This window comes from Lissotriton vulgaris, chromosome 4_1 (genome assembly GCF_964263255.1).
Source record: "Lissotriton vulgaris chromosome 4_1, aLisVul1.2, whole genome shotgun sequence".
NCBI classification, from domain to species: Eukaryota; Metazoa; Chordata; class Amphibia; order Caudata; family Salamandridae; genus Lissotriton; species Lissotriton vulgaris.
The window spans coordinates 2130379758-2130404913 of NC_141691.1; the positions used below are offsets into that span (position 1 = coordinate 2130379758).

Genomic DNA, 25156 nt, shown 5'->3' on the forward strand with positions numbered 1-25156 from the left:
AGTCCTCTGCCCCCGCTGTGCAACAAGCTGTGAGGCGAAGCGTCTCCCACAGAGCAGGAGATGCGAGGAGCTGAAGTATCCCCCGGTAGTGAGGGTGCGGGGATGCCGGTCCGCTTGAGGCCCCCGCTGGTCTCTGCTCTCTGGGCCTTAGAGTCCTCTGCCCCTGCTGTGCAACAAGCTGTGAGGCGAAGCGTCTCCCACAGAGCAGGAGATGCGAGGAGCTGAAGTATTCCCACGGTACTGAGGGAGAGGGGCTGCCGGTTCGCTTGAGGCCCCCGCTGGTCTCTGGGCCTTAGAGTCCTCTGCCCCCGCTGTGCAACAAGCTGTGACGCGAAGCCTCTCCCACAGAGCAGGAGATGCGAGGAGCTGAAGTATCCCCCGGTAGTGAGGGTGCGGGGATGCCGGTCCGCTTGAGACCCCCGCTGGTCTCTGCTCTCTGGGCCTTAGAGTCCTCTGCCCCCGCTGTAGAACAAGCTATGACGCGAGGAGCTGAAGTATTCCCACAGTACTGAGGGAGAGGGGCTGCCGGTCCGCTTGAGGCCCCCGCTGGTCTCTGCTCTCTGGGCCTTAGAGTCCTCTGCCCCCGCTGTAGAACAAGCTATGACGCGAGGAGCTGAAGTATTCCCACAGTACTGAGGGAGAGGGGCTGCCGGTTCGCTTGAGGCCGCCGCTGGTCTCTGGGCCCTAGAGTCCTCTGCTCCCACTGTAGATCAAGCTGTGAGGCGAAGCGTCTCCCACAGAGCAGGAGATGCGAGGAGCTGAAGTATCCCCCGGTAGTGAGGGTGCGGGGATGCCGGTCCGCTTGAGGCCCCCGCTGGTCTCTGCTCTCTGGGCCTTAGAGTCCTCTGCCCCCGCTGTAGAACAAGCTATGACGCAAGGAGCTGAAGTATTCCCACGGTACTGAGGGAGAGGGGCTGCCGGTTCTCTTGAGGCCCCCGCTGGTCTCTGGGCCTTAGAGTCCTCTGCCCACACTGTAGAACAAGCTGTGACGCGAAGCGTCTCCCACAGAGCAGGAGATGCGAGGAGCTGAAGTATCCCCCGGTAGTGAGGGTGCGGGGATGCCGGTCCGCTTGTGGCCCCCGCTGGTCTCTGCTCTCTGGGCCTTAGAGTCCTCTGCCCCCGCTGTGCAACAAGCTGTGACGCGAAGCGTCTCCTGCGGAGCGGGAGACGAGAGGAGCTGAAGTATCCCCCGGTAGTGAGGGTGCGGGGATGCCGGTCCGCTTGAGGCCCCCGCTGGTCTCTGCTCTCTGGGCCTTAGAGTCCTCTGCCCCCGCTGTGCAACAAGCTGTGAGGCGAAGCGTCTCCCACAGAGCAGGAGATGCGAGGAGCTGAAGTATCTCCCGGTAGTGAGGGTGCGGGGATGCCGGTCCGCTTGAGGCTCCCGCTGGTCTCTGCTCTCTGGGCCTTAGAGTCCTCTGCCCCCGCTGTAGAACAAGCTATGACGCGAAGAGCTGAAGTATTCCCACGGTACTGAGGGAGAGGGGCTGCCGGTTCGCTTGAGGCCGCCGCTGGTCTCTGGGCCTTAGAGTCCTCTGCCCCCGCTGTGCAACAAGCTGTGACGCGAAGCCTCTCCCACAGAGCAGGAGATGCGAGGAGCTGAAGTATCCCCCGGTAGTGAGGGTGCGGGGATGCCGGTCCGCTTGAGACCCCCGCTGGTCTCTGCTCTCTGGGCCTTAGAGTCCTCTGCCCCCGCTGTAGAACAAGCTATGACGCGAAGAGCTGAAGTATTCCCACGGTACTGAGGGAGAGGGGCTGCCGGTTCTCTTGAGGCCCCCGCTGGTCTCTGGGCCTTAGAGTCCTCTGCCCCCACTGTAGAACAAGCTGTGACGCGAAGCGTCTCCCACAGAGCAGGAGATGCGAGGAGCTGAAGTATCCCCCGGTAGTGAGGGTGCGGGGATGCCGGTCCGCTTGAGGCCCCCGCTGGTCTCTGCTCTCTGGGCCTTAGAGTCCTCTGCCCCCGCTGTGCAACAAGCTGTGACGCGAAGCGTCTCCTGCGGAGCGGGAGACGAGAGGAGCTGAAGTATCCCCCGGTAGTGAGGGTGCGGGGATGCCGGTCCGCTTGAGGCCCCCGCTGGTCTCTGCTCTCTGGGCCTTAGAGTCCTCTGCCCCCGCTGTGCAACAAGCTGTGAGGCGAAGCGTCTCCCACAGAGCAGGAGATGCGAGGAGCTGAAGTATCCCCCGGTAGTGAGGGTGCGGGGATGCCGGTCCGCTTGAGGCCCCCGCTGGTCTCTGCTCTCTGGGCCTTAAAGTCCTCTGCCCCCGCTGTAGAACAAGCTATGACGCGAGGAGCTGAAGTATTCCCACGGTACTGAGGGAGAGGGGCTGCCGGTTCGCTTGAGGCCGCCGCTGGTCTCTGGGCCTTAGAGTCCTCTGCCCCCGCTGTGCAACAAGCTGTGACGCGAAGCCTCTCCCACAGAGCAGGAGATGCGAGGAGCTGAAGTATCCCCCGGTAGTGAGGGTGCGGGGATGCCGGTCCGCTTGAGACCCCCGCTGGTCTCTGCTCTCTGGGCCTTAGAGTCCTCTGCCCCCGCTGTAGAACAAGCTATGACGCGAGGAGCTGAAGTATTCCCACAGTACTGAGGGAGAGGGGCTGCCGGTCCGCTTGAGGCCCCCGCTGGTCTCTGCTCTCTGGGCCTTAGAGTCCTCTGCCCCCGCTGTGCAACAAGCTGTGAGGCGAAGCATCTCCCACAGAGCAGGAGATGCGAGGAGCTGAAGTATCCCCCGGTAGTGAGGGTGCGGGGATGCCGGTCCGCTTGAGGCCCCCGCTGGTCTCTGCTCTCTGGGCCTTAGAGTCCTCTGCCCCTGCTGTGCAACAAGCTGTGAGGCGAAGCGTCTCCCACAGAGCAGGAGATGCGAGGAGCTGAAGTATCTCCCGGTAGTGAGGGTGCGGGGATGCCGGTCCGCTTGAGACCCCCGCTGGTCTCTGCTCTCTGGGCCTTAGAGTCCTCTGCCCCCGCTGTAGAACAAGCTATGACGCGAGGAGCTGAAGTATCCCCCGGTAGTGAGGGTGCGGGGATGCCGGTCCGCTTGAGGCCCCCGCTGGTCTCTGCTCTCTGGGCCTTAGAGTCCTCTGCCCCCGCTGTGCAACAAGCTGTGAGGCGAAGCGTCTCCCACAGAGCAGGAGATGCGAGGAGCTGAAGTATCCCCCGGTAGTGAGGGTGCGGGGATGCCGGTCCGCTTGAGGCCTTCGCTGGTCTCTGCTCTCTGGGCCTTAGAGTCCTCTGCCCCCGCTGTAGAACAAGCTATGACGCGAGGAGCTGAAGTATTCCCACGGTACTGAGGGAGAGGGGTTGCCGGTTCGCTTGAGGCCCCCGCTGGTCTCTGGGCCTTAGAGTCCTCTGCCCCCACTGTAGAACAAGCTGTGGCGCGAAGCGTCTCCCACAGAGCAGGAGATGCGAGGAGCTGAAGTATCCCCCGGTAGTGAGGGTGCGGGGATGCCGGTCCGCTTGAGGCCCCCGCTGGTCTCTGCTCTCTGGGCCTTAGAGTCCTCTGCCCCCGCTGTGCAACAAGCTGTGAAGCGAAGCGTCTCCCACAGAGCAGGAGATGCGAGGAGCTGAAGTATCCCCCGGTAGTGAGGGTGCGGGGATGCCGGTCCGCTTGAGGCCCCCGCTGGTCTCTGCTCTCTGGGCCTTAGAGTCCTCTGCCCCCGCTGTAGAACAAGCTATGACGCGAGGAGCTGAAGTATTCCCACGGTACTGAGGGAGAGGGGCTGCCGGTTCGCTTGAGGCTCCCGCTGGTCTCTGGGCCTTAGAGTCCTCTGCCCCCGCTGTGCAACAAGCTGTGACGCGAAGCGTCTCCCACAGAGCAGGAGATGCGAGGAGCTGAAGTATCCCCCGGTAGTGAGGGTGCGGGGATGTCGGTCCGCTTGAGGCCCCCGCTGTTCTCTGCTCTATGGGCCTTAGAGTCCTCTGCCCCCGCTGTAGAACAAGCTGTGACGCGAAGCGTCTCCCACAGAGCAGGAGATGCGAGGAGCTGAAGTATTCCCACGGTACTGAGGGAGAGGGGCTGCCGGTTCGCTTGAGGCCCCCGCTGGTCTCTGGGCCTTAGAGTGCTCTGCCCCCCTGTGCAACAAGCTGTGACGCGAAGCTGAGGTGGGGGTGAGGTAAAGGATGAGTCTGGCCACAGAGTTCTCTATGGTCTGTAGTCTCTTCTGGAGGTGCAGGGGGATTCCTCCATAGAGTGTGTTGTTGTATTCCATCCAGCTGGTCACTGGGGCTTGGGTAATGGTTTGTTTGATGTTGACCAAGGGCAATTTGAAGATCTTGGTTAGTATGCAGAGAGAAGAAGGCAGGTGGGGAAGACTGTGTTGTGGTTTTTCATGGTGAGTTTGCTGTCCAGGATGATGCTGAGGTTGCAGGCACGGTCCGTCATTGTGGGTGACGGGGCAAGTTCTGTTGTTTTTGTCACAGATTTTGCATCCTGCCCTATCAATGACCTTTATTTCGGCTCTAAACCAATCAGAAAGCTTTTTTGAGTTCCGAGGATGACGGGGACTTAGTGATACAACACTATAGCCCGTTGATTCCCTAGGGACCAATCAGTGCTCTGGATTTGGGCTTTCGCCCAATAACAGGGCCTCTATGACGGAGATAATAACTCCTTAAATGTGATCGTTATAGAATGATGTTTCGGCGCCTGAGATCTTAGACACCGATACGGAATGGCTCTGTAAAATCACAGGAGTATAACTCGGGTCAGTGTCATGTTCTACGATAGATGAGATCTAAGCCAGACCTTATCTAAAATCATAAATCGACCCCCTATCATTGGGGTAGACATGTTATTGGTCAGCAGAGGGCCAATAACAAGCATCGGTTTGTCTTATTAATTTTCTTTAGCTTTCCTGAAAGTAACTGCAGCTCCCACCATGGTCCACTGGTCATGAGAGCAAATACGGCGTGCCGATTGGTCTTTTATGACTACATTAACCACGAAGCTCAGTCCAGTCGGGACCTCCCCCCGAGCCTCAGGACAAGGCCAGAGGTACCGACGGGCAGGTAAGGAACAACAGGGCATTACGATTCTGCTCTTTTCTTAATTTAATTTAATTTTTCTTTAGCTATGTCTGAGATCTATCTCAGTCTTTGTCTGTGTTTTGGATACTGGTATATATGTGTTTTTTTAAATTATTCCAGGAAAGAATCCATTGAAAAACTGGAAGTACCGACGCAGTGAGTAACTAGCGGGCGGCACAATATCCAGTATTATTATTTGGTAACAATTCTTTTGTGATTCGTTGATCATATGTACGTTATTGCAGTAGTGTATCTTGATTTGGTCCTGATGAAAGCCTAAGTAGGGGAGATGCCCCTGCACGGCAGAAACATGTTGACCATGACACCAACTATATAGGACAGTCATTATTTCGGACTGTTATACACTTTCTTTTAATCTTGACACCATGGTCTACCCCGAATAAAATCTTTCCCTATATCATGGTAGCCAATTTTAACTAGCACTCATTTTTTGATTTTGATTTTGATCACACTTTTTCACTGCAATTTGTTTTCCCACACCATAGACACCCACGTATATTACTCTGTTGGGTGGGGCTGAGGGATGAGGGGGTGAGGGACGCCACAGATGAGGCTGTTGTGTTCGAAGGGGAGGGCAGGAAGGGGGATTCTCTGGTTTCTTCCAGTGAAGAAGGAGGCAACCCATCTGAGGACGTCTCCTTGAATTTCGATGTGGTGGAGTCTCTAAATAAGAGTGTGATGGGATACGGCGTTGAACGCTGCTGAGAAGTCACGGAGGATCAGGGACGCTGTTTCACCACGGTTCATGAGTGCTCTGATGTCATCAGTGGCAGTGATTAGGGTGGTTTCAGTGCCGTCGTTAGTGTGGAATTCAGGCTGGGGATGTCCAGAAGTTTGTTGTTCTCCAGGTGATCCATGAGTCGGCTGTTGATGGCTTTTTCGAAGGTCTTTGGTTGAAAGAGGAGCAGAGAGATGGGACAGAAGTTCTTAAGTTCGCTGCAGCTGACGGACAGTTTCTTGAGAAGGGGTTTCACTTCAGCGTTTCCATTCATTGGGGAAGGTGGCCGTGGTGATGGATGCATGGAAGATGGTGGAGGGTTTATTATTGATCAACTTGCTTCAAAGGTTTAAGCAATGGGGACCAGTTTCAGTAGGTGTTCCTGAGTGGGTGTAGTACAACGCCCCCCAGCGCATACAAGTACTAGATTTACTGGATTTACATTTGCATGATGGCAGTGGTGTTTTGTGTGGTGAGCTGGTTCTAGGTGGTTAGCAGGTGGTCAGGGTTCGCATCTGTGGGAGCAATGAGGCTAAGGATGTAGGCGGCTGCGGGTTAGGGTTCAAGGTTTTTATAGATGCTGGAGATCTTGTCGTGGAACAAGTACACCAGAGTGTCACAGAGTTCCTGGGTTGGGGTGATAATGTTTTCAGAGGCTGAAGGGTTGGAAAACTCTCTGATGTTGAATAGTTCTTTACTGCTTTTGGCAGTGGCTTCAATGTGGTTGGCAATGGTGTTCCTTTTGCAGGAGTTGGTGCTTTTGGTTGAGGGATGTTTTGAAGGAGGTTCGGTCTGAGGTGTCCTTGCTGGTGTTCCACCTTCTTTCAAGTTGCTTGCAGTTGCGTTTTGTTAAATGATGTACCAGCTGGCCTGTTTGTAGGGTCTTTTAGGTTTTGTGGGCTTGATGGGGGTGACTCTGTTGGCGCAGTTGGTGATCACGGTGGAGACGTTCTAGACAAACTGTTCTAGGTTGGTTGAGGTATCCAGGTGGGTGGTGTTAAGGGCGTTAGTCCATTCAATCTCTCATACTAAGTTCCAGCTTTGGTGAGAGGTGCTGGGCGTTTTGATAATGGTTCAGGGGGACCTGGGATAGTGAAGTTGACAATGGTGTGGTCTGCCATGTGAATTTGGTGGTGTGGCTGTAATTGACTCTTTCACTGGCCATGAAAAGGGGTTGAGTGTGTGTCCTTTGATGTGCCTGGGGTTTGGTGACTTGTGTGATGCACAGGGTGTTCATGCTCTCGAGGAGGTTGGCGGTGTCAGTGTTGCCAGGCCCATCAAGGGGGAAATTGTGATCTCTGAGGAAGATGTAATGTTTGGAGCTGATGGCAAGCAGGGCAATAAAATCGGGGATAGTGTTGAAGAAGCTGGGGTGAGGTCCTGGAGGTATGTAGGTGAGAATGCATTTGATGGTGCCACAGATTATCCCATTCAAAAAAGGCCAATTTGGATTATTCAATTCTCTACTTCTATTTCTAGATATGATTTTGGAAGATCTTATTACTAAACTGAAAGGCTATCTGGGGTAAAATAATATCCTGGACCCCTCTCAATTTGGTTTTAGGTCTGGACACAGCACAGAGACAGCCTAGGTTGCCGTGACAGATTCTATTTGAGGTTCTTTGGGTGCTAACATCCCTACTATGCTGTTGTTATTAGACGCTCTTTGGGAAAGCCCAACACATTTGGACTCCCGATTGGTGGTCTCCTGATTTAGGGAGTGCCCCCTCTCCCTCTCAGGTTGTAAACAATGTAGCCATTGAATTAGATCAAGCCTTGACAGTGAAAGAGCAGATCCTATCTACAACTAGCACCCTTTGCATGTTGCAGAGCTGCGTCTTTGGTACAAAAGGATCTAGATTATACTGTGTATCTCAAAAGATAGGAGCACCTCATACAGCTGTGAAAGTGGAAGTGCAAAGTATTGCAATGTCAGTAGTTTATGAGCAAACAAGTGATGAACTAGATCTTCCCTTTAAAAAGCCATAAGTGACCCACAGGTGAAGACAACCAGGCTTCCTGCAAGAACAAGTTCTGTCTGCAAGGCAAACAATAGCAGCGGCGTCAGACTCTGAGCAGCCAGGCTTCCTGCAAGAAGAACATCTGTTCGCAAGATGACCAATGGCAGCGATGTCGGACTCTGAGCAGCCAGGCTTCCTGCAAGAAGAACATCTGTACGCAAGACAACCAATGGCAGCGTTGTCGGACTCTGAGCAGCCAGGTTTCCTGCAAGAAGAACATCTGTTCGCAAGATATCCAATGGCAGCGGCGTCAGATTCTGAGCAGCCAGGCTTCCAGCAAGAACAACATCTGCTGCAAGACAACCAATGGCAGCAGCGTCTGGCTCTGAGCAGCCAGGCTTCCTGCAAGAGGAAAATCTGCAATACAAACAATGGCAGCGGTGTCTGACTGAGCATCCAGGCCTCCTGCAAGAGGAACATCTGTCTGCAAGATGACCAATGGCAATGGCGTCGGACTCCGAGCAGCCAGGCTTCCTGCAAGAACAACATCTGTACGCAAGATGAACAATGGCAGCGGTGTCGCACTCTGAGCAGCCAGGCTTCCTGCAAGAGGAACATCTGTCCGCAAGACGAACAGTGGCAGCAGCGTCGGACTCTGAGCAGCCAAGCTTCCTGCAAGAAGAACATCTGTCCGCAAGATGACCAATGGCAGCGGCATCGGACTCTGAGCAGCCAGGCTTCCAGCAAGAACAACATCTGTTTGCAAGATGACCAATGGCAATGGCGTCGGACTCCGAGCAGCCAGGCTTCCTGCAAAAACAACATCTGTACGCAAGATGAACAATGGCAGCGGTGTCACACTCTGAGCAGCCAGGCTTCCTGCAAGAGGAACATCTGTCCGCAAGACGAACATTGGCAGCAGCGTCGGACTCTGAGCAGCCAAGCTTCCTGCAAGAAGAACATCTGTCTGCAAGACAACCAATGGCAGCGGCGTCAGACTCTGAGCAGCCAGGCTTCCAGCAAGAACAACATCTGTCTGCAAGATGACCAATGGCAATGGCGTCGGACTCCGAGCAGCCAGGCTTCCTGCAAGAACAACATCTGTACGCAAGATGAACAATGACAGCGGTGTCGCACTCTGAGCATCCAGGCTTCCTGCAAGAGGAACATCTGTCCGCAAGACGAACAGTGGCAGCAGTGTCGAACTCTGAGCAGCCAGGCTTCCTACAAGAACATCTGTCTGCAAGACAACCAATGGCAGCGCTGTCGGACTCTGAGCAGCCAGGCTTCCTACAAGAAGAACATCTGTCTGCAAGACAACCAATGGCAGCGCTGTCGGACTCTGAGCAGCCAGGCTTCCTGCAAGAAGAACATCTGTCTGCAAGACAACCAATGGCAGCAGCGTCAGACTCTGAGCAGCCAGGCTTCCTGCAAGAGGAACATCTGCAATACATACAATGGCAGCGGTGTCGGACTCTGAGCAGCCAGGCTTCCTGCAAGAGGAACATCTGCAATACATACAATGGCAGCGGTGTCGGACTCTGAGCAGCCAGGCTTCCAGCAAGAACAACATCTGTCCGCAAGATGAACAATGGCAGCGGTGTCGGACTCTGAGCAGCCAGGCTTCCAGCAAGAACAACATCTGTCCGCAAGATGAACAATGGCAGCGGCGTCAGACTCTGAGCAGCCAGGCTTCCTGCAAGAGGAACATCTGTCCGCAAGACGAACAGTGGCAGGAGCGTCGCACTCTGAGCAGTCAGGCTTCCTGCAAGAGGAACATCTGTCTGTAAGACAACCAATGGCAGCGGCGTCAGACTCTGAGCAGCCAGGCTTCCTGCAAGAGGAACATCTGTCCGCAAGACGAACAGTGGCAGGAGCGTCGCACTCTGAGCAGTCAGGCTTCCTGCAAGAGGAACATCTGTCCGCCAGACAAACAGTGGCAGCAGCGTCGGACTCTGAGCAGCCAGGCTTCCTGCAAGAAGAACATCTGTCTGTAAGACAACCAATGGCAGCGGCGTCAGACTCTGAGCAGCCAGGCTTCCTGCAAGAGGAACATCTGTCCGCAAGATGAACAGTGGCAGCAGCGTCGCACTCTGAGCAGCCAGGCTTCCTGCAAGATGAACATCTGTCCGCAAGACGAACAGTGGCAGCAGCATCGGACTCTGAGCAGCCAGGCTTCCTGCAAGAAGAACATCTGTCTGCAAGACAACCAATGGCAGCGCTGTCGGACTCTGAGCAGCCAGGCTTCCTGCAAGAACAAAATCTGTCTGCAAGACAAACAATGGCAGCAGTGTCTGACCCTGAGTAGCCAGGCTTCCAGCAAGAGGAACATCTGTCGACAAGATGACCAATGGTAGCGGCGTCAGACTCTGAGCAGCCAGGCTTCCTGCAAGAGGAACATCTGCAAGACAAACATTAGCAGCAGTGTCTGACTGAGCACCCAGGCCTCCTGCAAGAGGAACATCTGTCGGCAAGACGACCAATGGCAGCGGCATCAGACTCTGAGCAGCCAGGCTTCCAGCAAGAACAACATCTGTACACGCGATGAACAATGGCAGCGGTGTCAGACTCTGAGCAGCCAGGCTTCCTGCAAGAGGAACATCTGTCCGCAAGACGAACAGTGGCAGCGGTGTCAGACTCTGAGCAGCCAGGCTTCCAGCAAGAACAACATCTGTCTGCAAGATGACCAATGGCAACGGCGTCAGACTCTGAGCAGCCAGGCTTCCTGCAAGAGGAACATCTGCAAGACAAACAATGGCAGTGGTGTCTGACTCCGAGCAGTATCTCTGTCAACAGCACTTGTCTTCCGGGGTGGGTGAAAGGGCATCATACCGGAGCCAGGGTCCACTGGGACTGTCTTACTCCTTCTCTTACAAGACCATACTTGATGGAGTGAATGCTCCACCACGCCTGGCTGTTGAGGGCCTGGGAAAATCAGCCATGAAGCACCTCAGATCTGAATTTGGGTTTTGAAGAACGTACACCTCATTGAATTTCCACATTGCTGATACCCTTCTTGCAGAGAGGGTACCTGTTACAGCCATGTCTTTGGAATCAGCATCATATAGTCACATGTGGCACTTCCATCTTCAGCAGAGCTTATGTGTCCGAGTCCTCAAGCCGGCTGAAGTGGGTTCCACCTCACCTTCACCCGCAGCGATTCAAGGATCAGTCTGCGGCGTTGACTCTTCCTTCCAGAGGTCCAACACTTACAAACCCATTCTTGATGGTTCGACAACTTAAAACCTGAGCCTCAAGCTATCGGCTGATCTTTGTTTACACCAAGCACTACTCTATAATCGTCAGATCTATGCTTCAATTTGACCTCTGCCTGATCCATCTCAACATCCAACGACCTGCGTTGCACGTTGGCCATGGCAACCACCTTTCCATTGCAAGACCTAATGTTCCTGCCCAATGATTCCACGCATGGTTTGGGTTATTAAACTGATGGGAACTGACCTCTGACCTTTAGTGCCCATTCAATGAATGTTCACTATTTTCATTTTTGGATCCTTTTAATACTTTTATGCTAAACACTTTTTACTCCTTGGTACCTAGTGCATCATACATTTATTGCAATATTTCTCTCTGATAACTATCTTAGTATAATTGTGTTATGTATCTCTCTTCTGAATTGCTGATTTGGCTAGCTGTGCTGCTCTCATTTTGATATTTTGATATTTGAGAACATTACTTCACCCAGGTGCAAAGCCTGGTTTTATGCAGCTTGAGAACACGTCCCGCTGCAAATACACGGATAGTTGCTATGCAGTGAGTTACTCTCAGAAAGCAGAGTACAGAAGGTACAGCATTGATGTTGTACAGTCTGAGAACCCTGCCTGAACAAGGACCTTTTTCATTTCTATGATATGTGTGTTGTCATGGACATAGTAGAAAGCCTTTCATCTGCTGCTGCACCCAGCGAGGTCCTCCTGCGAAGTCTACAGCACAACAGATGCAGTGGGCAAGGACTGGGGATAGATATGAAGCCAGATGTAGGAATCCATGTTTGATCCATGCCAGCATCTTTCTTTCTTGTTATATGTGCTGCTGCTGTCAAGTGTTATGACATTGCAACTCTGCAAACATTTCTTTTGTTTTATCATTTTAGCAGGTAGATTCTCCACTGTGGGACCCAAGGAAGCCATCTTTGTTAATTATGGCGAGGACGCTGTGCTGCCTTGTCATCTCGTGCCTCGTCTGAGTGCACAGGAGATGGAGGTGAGATGGTTCCGATCACAATACCAGTCCGTGGTGCACCTCTATCGCGATGGCAAGGACCAGGAGGGTGTTCAGATGTCGGAATTTCAGCAGAGAACAGAGCTCCGTAAACATGATCTGACCAGTGGGCGCGTTGAGCTGAAGATACGCAGTGTGACACTCTCAGACGCGGGCTCCTACACCTGCTTCTTCCAGTCTCTATGGTTCTACGATAGTGCGCAGCTGGAGCTGGTGGTGACAGGTGGGTGGTCACACACTTCTTATGACAGGACCACTTGTACTTCTATGTTCCATCTTGTTCTACACCTCAGAGGAGATCCAATGTGACTATTCTTAGTAACCTAAAGTGTCACCCCTTAGAGACTGTCCACGTGTTCCAGCTTCTCCATAAGATGCTCTGGGTCAAGAGACTATTTGAATTATTATCCATGACAAATAAATACATAAATACAAAATATATTAAAAATTGCATTAAAGATATAAACACACAGTAAGCAAATTCCAAGAGAACCTAAATGAATATTCAATCAGCAGAGATTCAGCTCTTATAGTGAGTTGACTGGAGAGGTGCCACAGCATGAATGCTCTGAGTTCTGGAGACGAGTGTTCCTGCACCCAGTATTACAGGTAGCCCGAGATTCCTCTACTGTCATCATCATGTCTCTTTCCAATAACTTTAGGAGTTAGGACCTGATTATGAGTTTGTCGGAGTAGGAGAGGGGCGACAAGCCACCGCCCGCTCCCACACCACCAAACTCCTCCGCCAACTGCTCGCTGGATTACAAGTTGTAATCCGGAAGGGCAATCCTGTGGCGGCTGGCTCACGGTGCTGCCTTCCACAGGCTCACAGTAGAGCCTTAGAAAGACAGCGCTGTGGGACCACCACGGCACGTTCCAGCACAGCATGGAGTGTAAAGCTCATGCAGCGCAGGAACTGGGGGTTCAGAAAGATAGGGGCACGCCATCTGACCCCTGCATGCACCCCCTTGCACTGAGGATGAAGGGGGCCCTATAGGGCTCTGTAAGTTTCCTCATCACCAACCTTTTCATGGCGGGCTCATGCCCATGAAAAGCAGGGCAGTGAGGAAACCCATAATATGCTTGGTGGTGCAGCATTCGCACACCAGCAGATTGTGGCCTCAGACCGCTGCAAGACCACCAGGGATTGGCGATCTCTGCTGGTAGTAGCAGTTCTATGGTGGTCGGACCACCAAAACCATAATATGGCAGTCGGACCGCCGCAACTGCCACTGTGGGTCTGGCTGTCAATCGGGTTGCCAAAGTCCTGCCCGTCTGCGCCTGTCCGCGCCAGGACGGGACCAGGGGCCACTCCTCTGCTCCCGGTCACATAACATACTCCCGCACTGCTTTACTGAGTCTGCAGCCACCTCCCTGTACTTTTGCTCCTGCATTCCGCTGCCAAGATGTGCCTCTGAGGTGTCCTAACTGCTCTCTCACGCTTGACTCTGTTACCCCGGATGTATGTACTACATCATCTACACTCTGGGATACTCCATCTGTCCCTCATTTTTCTTCTATTACTCACAAAGCATGTCCTGATCTGGGCTTTATCAGTATAAATTGCCGATCTCTCTCTAAACATAAGAGAGACATCTTTGACCTCCTTGAGTCATCTAGCCCGGCAGCCATGTTTGTGACGGAAACATGGCTAAACGAGAGCTCTGGCCCGGACATCGCCATGGCTCTCCCTAACAACTACACCTTTGTGGGGAGAAACCGTGTACTCAAGGATGGCGGTGGTATTGCTGTAATTTTTAAAAGAGAATTCTCTTGCAAATGGGAAGATCTTGATTTCCCCAATTGTGAAGCTGGTCTCTTTAAACTTTTACTTTCTCCTAATTTCACTTTGACTGGAACCCTTATTTATCCTCCCCCTGGCTCGGCATGTGCATGGGCATCCTCCTTCCCAGAGCTCATTGCCCCTCTGATGTTACAATCCACCAATTTCTTAATAGTGGGTGATTTAAATATTCATTTTAACCACGCATCCTGCCCCATTAGCACTCACCTACTACAGGATTTAGCCGCCTTGGATCTTCACCTACATAATTCCGGCTCCAGCCACAAAGCTGGTAATCTACTTGATCCCATTATTTCCAATCTCAATTGCATCACCTACCATACTCCTTTACCTTTTATCTGGTCCGATCATTTTATTATAAACTTCTCAATCAATATATCTGATTATCACAAATCCTCTACTAGTTTACATCCACATAAAGCCAGCAGGAACTGGAAACGCTTAGACAATGGCAAACTTAACATCTGCCTTGAAAATTCTAAACCTACGCTTCCCACCATCACTACTAAGGATGTGTCTGCTATCAGCTCTTGGCTGTTATCAGCCTTAGATTCTTGCCTTCCAACCCAGAGGAATAAGTCTCATATCCATCATCCACCGGCACCCTGGTTTAATGATACACTTCGCCAGGAAAAATCTCGCTGCAAGAAACTGGAACGCATCTGGCGCTCCAACTATTGCACGGATAATAAAAAAAGATATAAGGCCGCCCTTCATGCTTACCATTCTGCCTGCGATACCGCCAGAGCTAATCATGCCAATATTACTATACTTAATGCCCAAAATCGACCTAAGGCTCTGTTTAAAGTTGTAAAAGATATTTCAGGCATGTCCTCTGTACCTAAAGACCCCTGTCTTGACACAGAACAATGTAACTCTCTTGCCAATTTTTTCCTTGAGAAAATAGATAAAATTTATGCTAACTTTAGCGTCCCTTCTTCCGACTTGCCCATTTCTGATCCTCAATCACCCAGCTTCTGTTCTATCGAGGCATCTAGTTTAACTCCCTCTGCCCCCCAACTCCACTCCTGGGACCTGATCTCGTTCTCGCTTTTTCAAAAATATCTACATGAAATAAAAACTGGCTCTCCCTTGATCCCATGCCTCCGCAAATACTTGGCACCCTGGATTCATCTACACTTCAGATCATCTTAGATCTTCTGAATGCTTCATTGGTTGAAGCCACGGATCCTAAAGAATGGAAGCATGCGATGGTGGTTCCATTGATAAAAAAGGCCAATGCGGACCCAAATAATCCCTCCAACTTCCGTCCTATCTCTCTGCTCTCATGCTACTCCAAAATTCTCGAAAAGCACGTCAATTCTCTTCTTACCTCTTATGTTGAATCCTTTAATTTCCTTCACTGCTCACAATCCGGGTTCAGGGCCGGCTTCTCCACTGAGACCACGCTTCTTGGAGTGTCAGAGACCATCAGAAGACAGGTGGACAATGGGGAGACAGTGGCACTCATTCTGTTAGATTTGAGTGCCGCATTTAACACCGTCTCCCATTCCATCCTTTTGTCCACCTTGAAATCTGTGGACATTGATGGCTCTGCCCTGGCCTGGATTGCTAGTTTTCTTTCTGACCGCACTTTTCAAGTTTTCTCCTCTACTTCTGTCTCTTCCATCTACGCTTCCTCTCACGGTGTTCCCCAGGGTTCTATCCTCAGCCCCCTTTTCTTTAATCTTTATGTGAGACCTCTAGCTTTCCTGGCTGAGCAAGCAGGTCTCACGATTTATTCTTATGCAGACGATACTCAAATCGTCTGCTCTCTATCTACAAACAAACATCTGCCCATGTCTTCCCTGCAGTCTGGTCTGGAACAAATCTCCAACTGGATGCATAGACATAAATTAAAACTAAATGGTGACAAAACGGAGTTGCTTCTATTTGGTCCAAATCCATCGCTCTGGGGCCCGCAACACTGGCCTCAGCAGATGGGCCCTATTCCTACCCCTTCAGCTACAGCTCGCAACCTCGGGTCCTTCTTGACAACCAGCTGTCAATGAAGCAACATGTGGTAAAAGTCTCAGCCACCTGCATTACCATCGTAAGGTGGTTGAGAAAAATCACGTGGATGCTTCCAGCTGACACCCTGAGGACTGTAGTCCACGCCCTTGTCACTTCACGGATGGACTACGGGAACATTCTGCTTCTGGGTGCCTGCAAGGAGGTCACCAAGAAATTACAGGTGGTTCAGAACATGGCAGTTCGCCTCATCTGTAATTTGCCCGCCAGGTCCTCGGCCGCCGCCCATCTGCGCAAGCTGCACTGGCTGCGCATTGAGAGCCGAGTGAAATTTAAAGCTCTCTGCATAATGCACCATATCAAAACTGGCAAAGCCCCGAAATACTTGTCCTCTTTGGTACAGTATTATGTCCCTACCCGCACTCTGAGATCCTCTACGCAAAACAAGTTTCAGATCCCGGGCTTTAATAGAGCCAAAATGGGCGGTTGCTCGTTTGCGCTACTAGCACCTTCTCTATGGAACTTCTTGCCTCAATCCCTGCGATCTGAAATGTGCTATCTTAAATTCCGCAGGGGAATTAAGACCTGGCTTTTTAATTCTTAAAATGCGTGCTCAATCCTTCTCAGCTTAGCTTACCTTTTGTTTGCTCATTAGCGCCGGGAAACCTCTGGGTAGCTGCGCGCTCAATAAATGCAATTATAATAATAATAATAATAACTCATAATCAGGACCTTAAGGGTTTTTTCCTCTACAGGTTCCCAAAGGTAAACCTAGTGGTGGCAGAGATACTCCAGAGTCTGCTGCATCCAAATGGAATCCTTACCCTCTCCCTATCCTATCAGAACCCAGCCTGTCACAACTTAGGAAAGCTTTAAAAACCTGCCTGGACACCATACAGTAGAAGGGGCCATAACCTGAGAGTCTGGTCTCCGGGCTCTGTATGGACTCCATACAGTAGAAGATAGTGGAAGACAAACAGATGGAGACAAAGCTAGATCCTGCGGCAAACCTACATTATGTTTTATTTCTGAAGCTCGCATTGTATGAAATTTGTTACATTTACTGGACACTGTCAAAACACATTTGCTCCAAAATTGTAATTTTGGGAGATTTTCATGTAACTTCACTAACGTTGTACCACTAGCTCCCTTACTGAGGGTATTTCAGGGAGCAGAAAAGGAGCATGTGATGATGGACAAGAATCCAAGGGTCCTTCTGGATGCATTTGCCCTTTGGCCTGAATCCCGTTGTGGGTCACTTGGCCGCCTTGGCACAAAGGGATCACAGTTGGTCTTGGAGGGATGCCAAAGTCATGGAGGTGAATTCTAAGCTGTCTGTTGGTGCCTGTGGCTGGCACGGGGTACTGGGCGTTGATGTGGCTGGTGTTAAACAGTGACCAATGGAGGTCATGGAAACATTTTAAATATCTCCATCAATATATATTTGGAAATTTGCATACAGCAGGCATATCTATACCTTGTGCGCCTCATAACCTTATTCCGTTAATGTGAAGCTGCTGCTTCCATCACTTCGTAATGTGCAACCACTGACTGAATATGATTGAGTTTCTATGTTTTCTTTTCCTCCTTGAAGGCTTCGGCTCCATCCCCCATGTCCACATTGATCACTATGACGATGGAGGGATCCGGGTCGCGTGTAAATCTTCAGGGTGGTATCCAGAGCCAGACGCTTTGTGGCAGGATGTGAACAAGAAATCCTTGCCACCGCTCAGCGAGACATGGGCTGCAGATGAAGACGGCTTGTTCTACGGGGCCATCACCATCGTCATGAAATCAAAATCCCACCCGAAGGTGTCCTGTTTGATGAGGAACCGCCTCACTCAGCAGGAACACGGCCTGCACTTCTCTATGGCGGGTAAGTCTTCAGAAAGGGACATGTGCTCCTGAGCAGGTCTTAGATTTAGTGTCTGACAGAGGGTCGTGAAGTTCCACTATGACCACAGTAGCGAGAGCGGGACAATGGGTGGGAGGGGGGATCATGGGTCAGAGGGTGAGAGGGCAGGATGGTTGGTGAGATCCAAGCAATGGCCACTGGACTCTATGATTGGCGATGATTTGAAGATTGGACTCTAGAAGAATTCTTGCTCTTTTTCAAGGAATCATGAATTGTTGTCGTGAGTGAGCCTTTTGACTACTACTTTTTTTTTCCATTCAATTCCAACTTTGAATGTGTGCTGCACTATGCTATCCAGCACCTCTCTATGGTCTCATACGCTGTCGACACCCAGCTTGGTTCAACTATGCTCTCAACTTTCAGGCTCAGACACAATCTGTGGCTGGGAGCTGCTTTGGCCTCCTATGTGGGCTAAAGCCTCTGCTTGGGTTTTTTGATGCTCAAAAACACCAGCCCATCATCCAATCTACTATCCTCTCCATACAAGATTATTGTAACTCCCATTACCTGGGTGCTAATAAAGTTGGCATCAATCAGCTTCAGAGGATGCAGAACGCCGCTGCCCGGACCCTCTTCGCCTTCCGGAAATCCTGCCCTACTTCCAAATTCACATGTAAATTGCACTGGCTCCCGGTATAAAGGAGAATTTATTTTAGGTCCTTGTGTATCTCCTATAAAAATATTTATGCCCAAGCCCTCTCGTCTTAACCAATCATCTCATCTCCTATGTACCAAAACGTGCCCTCCGCTCCTGCAGTCAACATCTGTTACTAGCGAGCCCCATTTTTGCTTCCTACTCTCAGACTGGCAATCTGTGGATCTAGCGCTGGGATGCCCCATCGCTGGGGCAGCCATGCGCTTTACAAATCAAATAACATAACATGCACATCACACATCCAAAGGGGGAAAGGTTTTAACGTTTGTCTATCCATCCTGTTTTTACTGGGAGGGTCACCATGCTTGGGGGCATCTAAGAGAGGAGATGCTTTGTGAGTCTCCATCATTTTACAGATTTAGGGTCTGATCGAGATCTTGGCGGACGGGTTCCTCCGTCACAGCGGTGATGTATATCCAGTCTGGGCAAATATATATCAAGTCAAGTCAAGTCAAAATGTGTATAGCGCACTACTCACCCAGAGGGTCTCAAGGCGCTTGAGGTGGGAGGGGGGGGGGGTTAGTTACTTGTCAAATAGCCAAGTTTTGAGTTGTTTTCTGAATGAGAGGTGGTTCTGTGTAAGGCGGAGGTGGGTGGGGAGAGAATTCCAGGTTTTGCCCGCTAAGTAGGAGAATGATCTTCCTTCCATGGTGGATCTTCTGATGCGTGGAATCGCGGCAAGGGCTTGATTGGACGATCGTAGTTGGCGGGTGGGGGTGTAAAAGGTCAGGCGCTTGTTGAGGTATTTGGGTCCTAGGTCGTAGAGGGCTTTGTGTGCGTGGGTGAGGAGATGGAACGTTATTCTCTTGTTGACGGGGAGCCAGTGAAGGTCTCTTAGGTGACCGGATATGTGATTGTGGCGGGGGATGTCTAGGATGAGTCGGGCGGAGGCGTTCTGAATGCGTTGGAGTTTTTTCTGTAATTTGGCTGTGGTTCCGGCATAGAGGGTGTTTCTGTAGTCCAGTCGGCTTGTGACAAATGCTTGGGTGACCGTCTTTCTTGTATCGGTGGGGATCCATCGGAAGATCTTTTTGAGCATACATAAGATGTTAAAGCATGATGATGAGATGGTGTTGACTTGTCTGGTCATCGAGAGGGAGGAGTCCAGGAAGAAGCCCAGATTACGTGCGTGGTCCGTTGGTTTGGGTGCACTGCCCAGGGCCAGTGGCCACCATGAGTCATCCCAAGCAGAGGGGGATGATCCTAGGATGAGGACTTCCGTCTTGTCTGATTTTAGTTTTAAGCGGCTGTTCTTCATCCACTCGGCTACGTCTTTCATCCCTTCGTGTAGGTTGGTTTTGGCGGTGTTTGGGTCTTTGGTAAGGGAGAAGATCAGCTGTGTGTCGTCAGCGTAGGAGATGATGTTGAGGTTGTGCTGGCGCACAATGGATTTGAGGGGGCTCATGTAGACGTTGAAGAGAGTGGGGCTGAGCGATGATCCTTGTGGTACTCCACAGATGACTTTGGTGGCCTCTGATCTGAAAGGGGGGAGGCGGAGTCTCTGGGTTCTTTCGGCGAGGAACGAGATGATTCAATCCAATGCTTTTCCTTGTATCCCGACATTGCTGAGGCGTTGTTCAAGGGTGCTATGACAGACCGTGTCGAACGCTGCCGAGAGGTCCAGGAGAATGAGGGCAGATGTTTCCTCGTTGTTGAGTAGTGTTCGAATGTCGTCTGTGGCTGCGATGAGGGCAGTCTCGGTGCTGTGTTTGGCTCGGAAGCCGGACTGTGAAGGGTCGAGGGAGCCGTTAGACTCGAGGAAGGCGGCGAGCTGACACAACTCCAGCAATGCGTCCTTTCGCATGAGGCAAGCCCCAAGTGAAAGGGCTTGCGTCAGTCTTACGCCTGCTGTGAGGCAGGCGCAAGATTTTGACGCAACAGGGTCCTCGAAGTAACGCAGTGACATCTCATAGATGTCCATGCGTCACTTCTAAGAGGCGTTTTGCGGGGGGACGCCCCCCGCATACATTATACCTGACGCAGGTATAATGTAGCGCAGGGGTTTACAAAGTGACGCATCTGCTTAGACGCATCACTTTGTAAATAGTGTGCAACAGGCATGTTTTAAGCCGCCGATGCGTCACAAAAAGTGACGCATCGGAAGTGCAAAACTGACGCAAGACCTAAAAAATGAGGCCCTTGGTTTGGACCTGTAATGTAATCCTCCTTGCTAGAAGGGTATTCCTGCCATATTCCTCTATTCAACATATTCCTTGAATACGTTGAATAGAGGATAAAATACTTTAAATCTGTTCTCTCAATGTTTGAGCCTTTACTCTCAGTTATTGATATGATGTGGGAAATTGTCTGTTCTATTCTCTTTTGCTATTGAGCATGAACAGAAATTCTGTGGAGTAATATGTTTCTTCTCCAAACAGATGAATTCTTCTCTCCAGTTTCTGCAACAATGGTGGTGCTGATGGTGGGTGTGATCGCTCTGATGGGGGTCCTTGTTCCTCTCACTTACTTTGTCTGGAAATATCGAAAGGAGAACGGTGAGTGTCTATGTAGGTGTAGTGACAAGGAGTGGGTGAATCAGCTGTGGTCTGACCACATCCCATAGGAGATGTTGCACCTCACTGACCCTCTGTCAGAGTTGTGATCTCTCCTTGTGGAAATGATGGCTGCAAACTGAAGGATTTCACTAAGGAGAAGCTGAACAATCCATTGAACCTAGCGTCCAGAACATCAGTGCAGCGGGTGAACCCTATGAACCTAGCGTCCAGCACATCAGTGCAGCGGGTGAACCCTATGAACCTAGTGTTCAGCACATCAGTGCAGCGGGAGAACCCCTTGAACCTAGCGTCCAGCACATCAGTGCAGCGGGTGAACCCTATGAACCTAGTGTCCAGCACATCAGTGCAGCGGGTGAACCCTTTGAACCTAGTGTCAAGAACATCAGTGCAGCGGGTGAACCCTTTGAACCTAGTGGCCAGCACATCAGTGCAGCGGGTGAACCCTTTGAACCTAGTGTCCAGCACATCAGTGCAGCGGGTGAACCCTTTGAACCTAGTGTCAGGAACATCAGTGCAGTGGGTGAACCCTTTGAACCTAGTGTCCAGCACATCAGTGCAGCGGGTGCACCCTTTGAACCTAGTGTCCAGCACATCAGTGCAGCGGGTGAACCCTTTGAACCTAGCATCCAGTACACCAGTGCAGCGGGTGAACCCTATGAACCTAGCGTCCAGTACACCATTGCAGCGGGTGAATCCTATGAACCTAGCGTCCAGTACCAGTGCAGCGGATGAACCCCTTGAACCTAGCGTCCAGTGCAAGTGCAGCGGGTGAACCCCTTGAACCTAGCGTCCAGTACCAGTGCAGCGGATGAACCCCTTGAACCTAGCGTCCAGTGCAAGTGCAGTGGGTGAACCCTTTGAACCTAGCATCCAGTACACCAGTGCAGCAGGTGAACCCCTTGAACCCAGCGTCCAGTACACCAGTGCAGCAGGTGAACCCCTTTAACCTAGCGTCAAGTACATCAGTGCATCGAGTGAACCCCATGAACATAATGTCCAGTACACCAGTGCAGCGGGTGAACCCTATGAACCTAGTGTCCAGTACACCAGTGCAGCGGGTGAACCCCTTGAACATAGCATCCAGTACACCAGTGCAGCAGGTGAACCCCTTGAACCTAGCGTCTAGAACACACATGCAGCGGGTGAACCCCTTGAACCTAGCGTCCAGTACACCAGTGCAGCTGGTGAGCCCCTTGAACCTAGCATCCAGTACATCAGTGCATCGAGTGAACCCCATGAACATAAGGTCCAGTACACCAGTGCAGCGGGTGAACCCCTTGAACCTAGCATCCAGTACACCAATGCAGCAGGTGAACCCCTTGAACTTAGCGCCCAGTACACCAGTGCAGCGGGTGAACCCCTTGAACCTAGCGTCCAGTACACCAGTGCAGCGGGTGAACCCCTTGAACCTAGCATCCAGTACATCAGTGCATCGAGTGAACCCCATGAACATAAGGTCCAGTACATCAGTGTAGCGGGTGAACCACTTGAAACCAGTGTCCAGTACAACAGTGCAGCGGGTGAACCCTATGAACCTAGCGACCAGTACACCAGTGCAGCGGGTGAACCCTATGAACCTAGCGACCAGTACACCAGTGCAGCGGGTGAACCCTATGAACCTAGCATCCAGTATCCGTGCAGCGGGTGAACCCCTTGAACCTAGAGTCCAGTACAACAGTGCAGCGGGTGAACCCTATGAACCTAGCGACCAGTACACCAGTGCAGCGGGTGAACCCTATGAACCTAGCATCCAGTATCCGTGCAGCGGGTGAACCCCTTGAACGTAGCGTCCAGCACACCAGTGCAGCAGGTGAACCCCTTGAACCCAGCGTCCAGTACACCAGTGCAGCGGGTAAAACGAACCTAGCATCCAGTGCAAGTGCAGCGGGTGAACCCCTTGAACCTAGCGTCCAGTACCAGTGCAGCGGATGAACCCCTTGAACCTAGCGTCCAGTGCAAGTGCAGTGGGTGAACCCTTTGAACCAAGCATCCAGTACACCAGTGCAGCAGGTGAACCCCTTGAACCCAGCGTCCAGTACACCAGTGCAGCAGGTGAACCCCTTTAACCTAGCGTCAAGTACATCAGTGCATCGAGTGAACCCCATGAACATAATGTCCAGTACACCAGTGCAGCGGGTGAACCCTATGAACCTAGCGTCCAGTACACCAGTGCAGCGGGTGAACCCCTTGAACCTAGCATCCAGTACACCAATGCAGCAGGTGAACCCCTTGAACTTAGCGCCCAGTACACCAGTGCAGTGGGTGAACCCCTTGAACCTAGCGTCCAGTACACCAGTGCAGCTGGTGAGCCCCTTGAACCTAGCATCCAGTACATCAGTGCATCAAGTGAACCCCATGAACATTAGGTCCAGTACACCAGTGCAGCGGGTGAACCCCTTAAACCTAGCATCCAGTACATCAGTGCATCGAGTGAACCCCATGAACATTAGGTCCAGTACACCAGTGCAGCGGGTGAACCCCTTGAACATAGCATCCAGTACACCAATGCAGCAGGTGAACCCCTTGAACTTAGCGCCCAGTACACCAGTGCAGCGGGTGAACCCCTTGAACCTAGCATCCAGTACACCAATGCAGCAGGTGAACCCCTTGAACTTAGCGCCCAGTACACCAGTGCAGCGGGTGAACCCCTTGAACCTAGCATCCAGTACACCAATGCAGCAGGTGAACCCCTTGAACTTAGCGCCCAGTACACCAGTGCAGCTGGTGAGCCCCTTGAACCTAGCATCCAGTACATCAGTGCATCGAGTGAACCCCATGAACATTAGGTCCAGTACACCAGTGCAGCGGGTGAACCCCTTGAACCTAGCATCCAGTACACCAGTGCAGCGGGTGAACCCCTTGAACCTAGCGTCCAGTACACCAGTGCAGCGGGTGAACCCCTTGAACCTAGCATCCAGTACATCAGTGCATCGAGTGAACCCCATGAACATAAGGTCCAGTACATCAGTGCAGCGGGTGAACCACTTGAAACCAGTGTCCAGTACACCAGTGCAGCGGGTGAACCCTATGAACCTAGCATCCAGTATCCGTGCAGCGGGTGAACCCCTTGTACCTAGAGTCCACTACACCAGTGCAGCAGGTGAACCCCTTGAACTTAGCGCCCAGTACACCAGTGCAACTGGTGAAGCCTATGAACCTAGCGTCCAGTACACCAGTGCAGCGGGTGAAACTCTTGAACCTAGCATCCAGTACACCAGTGCAGCGGGTGAACTCCTTGAACCTAGCGTCCTGTACCTGTGAAGCGGGTGAACCCCTTGAACCTAGCATTCAGTACACCAGTGCAGCGGGTGAACCCCTTAAACCTAGCATCCAGTACATCAGTGCAGTGAGTGAACTCCTTGAACTTAGCGTCCAGTACACCAGTGCAGCTGGTGAACTGTTAGAAATAGGATTTCTGGTTGGGTAAGGCTTGCGCCAAAGCCAGGCAGAAACCAGCACTCTAGTCAGGGCAAGGGAGTCACACGCCAAGATAACCCCTGCTCACCCCCTTGGTAGCGTGGCACGAGCAGTAAGGCTTATCCCGGAGGAAATATGTAAAGCGTTTGCGCAACACACACACACAGTAGCAACACACTAGGCACACCTCAAAAAGGAACTCCACACAAAGTTATATATAATAATAGCCTTTGTATTACCATAAACACATTAGATCATAATCCCACAGATACACTGTGCCAACTGGCACTGGGCATTATTTACAGGGGATTATGTACACAGTACAGGGCCACATGGTCCACCGTCAGAAATAGCACTTAGTAGAAATAGCACTTGTAGAACATATAATAATTGTAGCACAAACGAATACTTGCAGAACACAACTAGTAACCACTGGTAAAAGGTAGGTACACACTACGCAATCCTAACCACCTAGGCATAGATCACGCAGGGAAACATGAACTCACTAGCATAAACTATACTAGGCAAAGCAACCTCCTAAGCATATAAACACATTTAGAGGTATCACAAGCATAAAGGCATTGCACATTACGCATAAATCACATTAGGCATCAGGTCATTACCAACATGAACACAAATACCATCACCTTGCATAGAATTACATTAGATACTGACCCCCAGACCAACTTGGCCTCTCAGGGGCTCAAAGGCCCTTTGTCCAGCTGAGTCAGGGCAGGCTGCGCAGGCAGCCAAAGAAGAATGCACAAGGGTTTGCAGGGCCTAAACGATGCAGCTGCCCACTAAGTGCTGGGCAGCTGGGGAACTGAGCCTGGGCACCAGCGTGCACCCTGGCTCTCCTCTGGGGCTCTAAATACAAAATGCAGCCAAACACGATGTGGGAGCCATATAGGCTCTAAACAC

General features: G+C 51.5%; 1 protein-coding gene across 1 annotated transcript in view; it reads left to right on the top strand.

The window, feature by feature from the left end:
* LOC147725206 (butyrophilin subfamily 2 member A1-like) overlaps positions 1 to 25156 on the top strand; it is a 140398-nt gene that overhangs the window by 68276 nt on the left and 46966 nt on the right. The window contains exons 3-5 of the mRNA XM_086966548.1: positions 11830 to 12180; positions 17327 to 17608; positions 20681 to 20797. Coding sequence (XP_086822674.1) covers positions 11830 to 12180; positions 17327 to 17608; positions 20681 to 20797 — 750 coding nt within the window. The remainder of the gene's footprint in view (positions 1 to 11829; positions 12181 to 17326; positions 17609 to 20680; positions 20798 to 25156) is intronic.